Source organism: Sinocyclocheilus rhinocerous, unplaced genomic scaffold, assembly GCF_001515625.1.
Source record: "Sinocyclocheilus rhinocerous isolate Xijiao unplaced genomic scaffold, SAMN03320098_v1.1 scaffold1463, whole genome shotgun sequence".
Classification (NCBI taxonomy): Eukaryota; Metazoa; Chordata; class Actinopteri; order Cypriniformes; family Cyprinidae; genus Sinocyclocheilus; species Sinocyclocheilus rhinocerous.
The window spans coordinates 398,159-405,420 of NW_015642517.1; the positions used below are offsets into that span (position 1 = coordinate 398,159).

General features: G+C 37.2%; 1 protein-coding gene across 2 annotated transcripts in view; it reads left to right on the forward strand.

Annotated features, from left to right (window-relative positions):
- Positions 1 to 412: 412 nt before the first annotated feature.
- Positions 413 to 7,262, forward strand: part of LOC107755959 (integrin, beta 8) — a 32,964-nt gene continuing 26,114 nt past the window's right edge. For both annotated transcript variants that reach the window (XM_016572918.1, XM_016572919.1), the window contains exons 1-4: positions 413 to 932; positions 2,813 to 2,898; positions 4,604 to 4,775; positions 6,093 to 6,339. In XM_016572918.1, the coding sequence (XP_016428404.1) occupies positions 830 to 932; positions 2,813 to 2,898; positions 4,604 to 4,775; positions 6,093 to 6,339 (608 nt within the window). In that variant the 5' untranslated portion in view covers positions 413 to 829. The remainder of the gene's footprint in view (positions 933 to 2,812; positions 2,899 to 4,603; positions 4,776 to 6,092; positions 6,340 to 7,262) is intronic.

Here is a 7,262-nt window from a genome sequence, read left to right on the forward strand (position 1 = left end):
TTTCCTGATCCCATTCCCTCTGGCACTTCCTGTCGTTACACTTTCTTCAAAAACAAATCTTTAAAAAATAAATAAAGTTTTTTTTTTTAAAGAAATTAAATATGGCGCTACCTTCCTTGACTGAGGTGAATTAACTGCTAGCTTTTATCTCACAATTCTGTCTTTTTCTCGTAATTGCAAGTTTATACGTCGCAATTCTCGTAACTGTGAGAAAAAAAGGCGTAATTGTGAGATATAAACTCAGAAACACTAGGGGAAAAGTCAGAAAGCCATGTACTCGTCGTTGTTTAAATTCCACGCTGACGCAGAGACGTTCAATACAAGCCCTGCCAGAGTTTTCCTCAACAACTTCTCATTCTCAAAAGGGGGAAAGCGGGGGGAACAGTAAAATTCCTGCTCCTCCTCTGTACAGTACCATAACGCTGCCTGACTCAGTTCACACAAGAGGTGGGCGTTCATCAGCTCCACTTTCAAAATCACTGCAATGAACAACAATGAATGCAGTTTCTTACGTCGCCGAGCACCTTTAAGGAATGACGCGCGGATGGTGACCTTTGCGCGACGGTACGAGAAGATCGCGGATGCCAAACGCGGCGCGTCACCTGCGTGTCCGATGCGTAAAAGCGCGCAATGACAACAAAACGCGCACACTGCGGTTCCGCCGCGCTTCATCTGAATCTGGAAATTAGGATTAGGAGGTTGTTGGGTGAAGCGAATCGCCCTCCTTTGTTCGTGCGGATGAGGGTCTGACGCGTTCCCGGGGGATTTTCAGTCGCGGTTCGAACGCTGGAAACACACACACACACACACACTCTCTCTCTATTCTGCTATGACTTCCTGCATGCGTCTGTACTGTGATTTGATTGCTCTTCGCATGCTGCTGCTGCTGCTGCTCATCTCGGTGCTGTTCGTGTTTGTGAGGTCCGATTCGGGTGAGTTTGGCTGTCGATTGTATCCCTTTCACTGTGCGTTTCATTGTTTGTATCTTGTCATGCTGTAGCCGGACGCATCGTGACATCGCGAACTCGTGGGAATGAATGGAAATGTCAGTCAGTGTTTACACACGGGGCAAGTTGTGTCACGCGGTTTATAGCTTAATAAAACAAGGTTCTGAGTCGAAACTCTGTTATGTCGTTTTCCACATATATCATATCATATCCACATATCACATATCATATCATTGCATCATACTGGATAGCTTGTTTGGTGACAAGTGAACACTTCAAACCACAATAGTAGGCTATACATTAGAGTAGGAGTCAGAAGGTATGGTTTAACTTACAAAAAAACAGTATTTTTTTTCATATGTCTAGTTTATTTAACAGCTCCCTCTCATCGCTTTGATATTGTTTTCACTTTTCCCATTTAGGTTGATTTACCAGTTCCTGAAAAGCATTTAATAGTCTATAGTACATTTTAAATACATATAGCCTATGCGATCCTGGACCACAAAACCAGTCATAAGGGTACAGAAATTGAGATTTATACATCATCTGAAAACTGAATAAATACGCTTTCCATTGATGTATGGTTTGTTAGGATCGGACAATATTTGGCTGAGATACAACTATTTGAAAATCTGGAATCTGAGGGTGCAAAAAAAATCAAAATATTGAGAAAATCGCCTTTAAAGTTGTCCAAATGATTTTTTTAGCAATGCATATTACTAATCAAAAGTTAAGTTTTTATATATTTATGGTAGGAAATGTTCAAAATATCTTCATGGAACATGATCTTAATATCCTAATGATTTCTGGCATAAAGGAAAAATCGATAATTTTGACCTATACAATGTATTTTTGGCTATTGCTACAAATATACCCCAGCGACTTAAGACTGGTTTCGTGCTCCAGGGTCACATATGTTGATGCCATTATTTTTGTGTTAGATAGTATTTAGTAGAATTCAAACAGGATTTGTATTGTCAGTGTCAGTAACCCACAGGTTCCTATTGTGACAACTTGCCCCATACTGTATAGTGGCACAAGAGGAGCTGGTTGATTAGCTGGCTTCCCAACTAAGACCAGACTGACCAGCTAAAGAAGTAGTCAACCCCCCTCTAAAGCCACATTCCTAAACCAACTGGAACCAGACCAGCAAAAACCAGCCAAAAAAACAGTAATTTTTTCAGAAATATTAAGTTTATTTATAAGTTTGTCTTAATCAAAACAATGGCATTTAATAGGCTATAATACATTTTAAATGCATATATGTTGTGGATGATGTCACTTTTTATTTAGCTAATATTCAGTAGATTTGAAACACAGGTGTTTTACTTAAATCACTGTCAGTAACCGGCAGGTTCCCACTGTGACAACGTGCCCCATACTGTATAGTGGTACGACAGGATCTCCCTGCTTAAAAAAAAAAAAACCCTAAGCTGGTGTTCGACTGATTTTAGTTGGTTTGTCAGCTGGTTTCCCAGACTGACCAGCTAAAGAAGTGGTAAAAAACCCTCAAAAACCAGCTGGAACCAGACTGGGCTGGAAAACCAGCTAAATCCAGCCAACAATCTTAGGCTGGTTTTAGCTTCTTTCTTTTTTTTCAGCAGGGTATAAATGTTTATATAGCTTGGTTGGTTGTGCACATTAACATCTACAGTTTTATCTAAATGTTTATTTTTACGCTTCTCGCAATTAATAATCTAATTGACGTTGACATTCAGTGCCGTGATTTGTTCATCTTTCTGAGACCGTTTCTTTCCAAACAGAGCGCTGTTCTGTCCTGACAGGGTCTGTGCTGGACACAAAGGCCCGCTGAGGATCTGAACGCTCGCTCATTCATGTGTAAATGTCTCTGTCTCTGTGTTCAGCGGATAACCGATGCTTGTCGTCCCTCATCTCCACATGTGAAGACTGTCTGAGACGCGGCCCTGAATGTGCGTGGTGCTCTCAGGAGGTAATGTGTGTGTGTGTGTGTGTGTGTGAGCGAGCTCAGCTGCTATTGTTGTATCTCGGCACACTACTCGAGGTCTGAGTGTGTGAAGTGCTCATGTTTGGTCTGTTAGTGATAAAGCCCTAATCCCCAGAATGCACCGGTGATCGTGGGAACCCATAAAACAGAAATGCAGAAACATCTTTGTGCCCTATTTACCCCTAATACTAGTACTCTGAAAGTACATATTAGTCACTTAGTAGTGTACATGTAAGTACAGTTTTGTACCTTGTTAGTGTAGTGAGTGTAGTGAAGACAAATTGCACATGAAGTCTCTGTAATATCTCAGTTGTTTCTGAGATACCAATGAGGTTCAACTATTACTGACTAATTTCTCAAACATCTGAGACAAGCCGATTCTTGAATAAATGAAGAACAAATTCTGAGCAGTTACAACTTGGTTTAACCCATTGTTGTTACTGTAAGCTAAAACAATAAAGAATTGAAATAAAGCTGGGAAAAAAAAATACAAATATTGGACAGAAAATAAAAAATGAGAAAAGTTGCCTTGGCAACTAACTGAAATAAGTTTAAGTACTGAAATTACTCAAATAAAATATATTAAAGCTAATTAGAAGTGTAGCAAAAATGTAAAAAAAAAAAATACTGAAAGCACATAAAATTACTAAAACTTAAAATATGGAAACAAAAGCTAATTCAAAATATGAATGAATGCTAAAATGTATAGATGATACAACTAAAATGTATCTAAAACAAATCAAAGCAAAACAGAAATATTAAAAAACATTACCAAAACCAAAATGAAAATATTAAAGCTAATTAGAAGTGTAAAAAAAATAAAAAATGATAAAAGTACATAACAAAATGATTAAACCTTAAAATATAGAAATATTTCAAAATTATTCATAAATAACATAATAGTATTTAAATAATACTAAAATGACACTGGTTTAACCAGGAAAAGTATTTAAGAAATATTTGAGTGATTATATTAAACGTATTCCTTTGAGTTTGACATTTTTTTCACGTTATAAATTAAAAGGCAGTCCTTCCAAAGATGAGTAAATCAAATACTGTAGTGCTTGTTCATTAAAGTACGGTTGTGGTTTAGTCAAGAAGTACAAAATTATATCATTATATATTAAATAAAATAAATGAAAGCTTAAAATATATATTTAACATAATTAATGAAACTTAAAATTAAAATGAAAACTGAAAAGATCAAATTAAAAGTTAAAAGCCAATTATAAATATGAATAAATACTATAATAATAATAATAATAATAATAGTAATAATATTTTTTCACATTATTAATCAAAAGTTAGTCCTTCCAAAAATGAGTAAATCAAATACGTAAACACTTGTCCTTTAAAGTCCGGTCGTGGTTTGGTCAGGCCTTAGTCAGTCAGTTTATAGAGTTTTAACTTTATCCATCACTGACGTGTTTATTTTCTTGGGGCGAACAATTGATTTAAATGCTTTCTTTGTACAGAAAGTCATGCATATTCCCGGGATTGTGGTTAAGTTCATGAAGTGGCTGCGGTGCTCGGCACCAGTCAGACTAATCCCTGACCGACATCTCAGCAACCATCTCTGAGCTAAAGAGCTTTCAATAATGCCACCCTACACAACAGTCGCCTTGTTTCTTGAAGAAACAGGCATTAGCAGTGACCCTTGACATGTCTGACGGTTTGTTTACTCTGACAGAGGTTTCTGGACGGGGCTCATGTAAGTCAGCGATGCGGATATGTGTCTGACCTGCGAGTCCGGGGCTGTGAAGAGGCTTTTATCCAGAACCCGAATGTGAAAGTGGAAGTAAATGCCACTATCGGCAGCTCACAGGTGTCACCGAGAGAGATTAACATCCACCTACGACCAGGTAACGTCTGACCATTAAAGGCCAGGTGCACCCTAGCAACACCTTAGCAACCTATAACACCTTAGAAACAACAACCCAAAACACTTAGAAGCCTAATAACAATGTTCCAACATCAATGCAGAACACCTTAGCAACCTCATAGCAATCCCATGGCAACCACCCAGAATACCCTATAGGGTGCTATTGCTATAGCAACGCCTTAGCAACCCAAAACACATTAGAAACGACAACCCAGCACTTTAGAAACCACAAAACAAAGTGCTAACATAAATGCAGAACACCTTAGCAACCTCATAGAAATTCCATGGCAACCACCCAGAACACCCTATCAACAATGTAGCAACCCAATTCATCTTAGAAACCACATAACAACATGCCAACATAAATGCAGAACACCTCAGCATCACCTTGGTAACCCCCAATAACACCCTAGCAATGCCTTAGCAACCCAAAACGCCTTAGAAACAACAACCCAGCACTTTATAAACCACATAAAGTGCTAACATATATGCAGAACACCTTAGCAACCTCATAGAAATTCCATGGCAACCACCAAGAACACCCTAGCAACGCCTTAGCAACCCAAAACGCCTTAGAAACAACAACCGAGCACTTTAGAAACCACATAAAGTGCTAACATATATGCAGAACACATTAGCAACCTCATAGAAATTCCATGGCAACCACCAAGAACACCCTAGCAAAGCCTTAGCAACCCAAAACACATTAGAAACAACAGCCCAACACTGTAGAAACCACATAACAAAGTGCTAACATAAATGCAGAACACCTTAGCAACCTCATAGAAATTCCATGGCAACCACCCAAAAAACCCTATCAGCACTGCAACCCAATTCATCTTAAAAACCACATAACAACATGCCAACATAAATGCAGAACACCTCAGCAACACCTTGCTAACCACCAATAACGCCTTAGCAACCCAAAACACCTTAGAAACAACAACCCAACACTTTAGAAACCACAGAAAGTACTAACCTAAATGCAGAACACCTTAGCAACCACATAGAAATGCCATGGCAACCACCTAGAACACCCTAGCAATGCCTTAGCAACCCAAAACACCTTAGAAACCACATAACAATGTGTCAACATAAATGCAGAACACCTTAGCAACGCTATGGTAACCGCCAAGAACACCCTAGCAACGCAACCCAAAGCACCTTAGAAAGTAAATAACAACATGTCAGCTTAAATGCAGAACACCATAGCAGCGCCATGGCAACCGGCAGTAACTTTCTCATGAAATGTAAAATAGTAAATGTAGCATTGTGATGATGTCACTTCCTGTGTCAGGCGGCGAGGCGTCGTTCGTGGTGGAGGTGCAGCAGTTGGAGCGCTATCCTGTGGATCTGTACTATCTAGTGGACGTCTCGGCCTCCATGCAGGATAATCTGGACCGGCTGAAGACGGCGGGTCTGGCTCTGTCTCATCTGATGAAGGAGCACTCCAGCGACTTCAGAGTGGGCTTCGGCTCGTTCGTGGATAAACCGCTGTCTCCTTACATTGACGTCCATCCCTCCAAACTCCTGAACCCCTGCAGGTGAACACACCCGACCCAAACCTGCAGCACAACAAGCCAAAGAACAAATGACAACAACTTGATAATAATAATAATTCAGAGAAAACTATTCTCATAATGAGAAAATTGTGAAAACATTTTTTTAAATAATAATAATAATAATAATAATTTTTATATTTGTATGTTTTATATTTTATAATTTTAATATTATTATTTAACATAATTAAATAAGTTATTAAATAATAATACATTGATAAATTATTAATTTAATTACATTCATATTTTAAATATTTTTAAAACAATTAATTTAAAATAATGAATCATTACAATTATGTTTAAATAATTAAAAATAATTCAGTAATTTCACCTGGAGGAGAACAAGATTATTTTGTCCACCATTTATTTACACCGATTGTGTCTCTTGTGAAAACCTTTTGTTGCCTTTTTTATGAAGATTATCATTTTTTTTTATATATATCTTTGTTGCCTGGAAGCTCTTGACTCGAAAAATGATTCATTAAAGTGACACTGCAAATGGAAAGATCCAAAATGTTTAAACAATATATTTAATATTTATTTTCTTAATAAACTGGGCAAAATATGCATGCTTATGACAACTGAGTTTCGATTGAGTATTTACTTTGTCGCAAATGCTTCTCCTAAAATTCTTTAGAAAATAAATAAACAGACAAATTCGTCAGCTGTTATTTTAATGAGACTATTTCAGTATTATGTTTATGCTATTATAATATTTATGAATTATTATGAACTGGCTTTTATTGTTACAGTTTCTGTTTTTATTTTAATATAAGTTTACATGTTTACTAATTTTGTTATTTTTGTTTTAGTAACTTGTGTTTTTTGTTATGCTTTCTTAGTTTGTTTTTATTTATTTATTTTTTATTAGTTTCTGTTCTAGTCGTTTTAGTACTTACTATAATAAT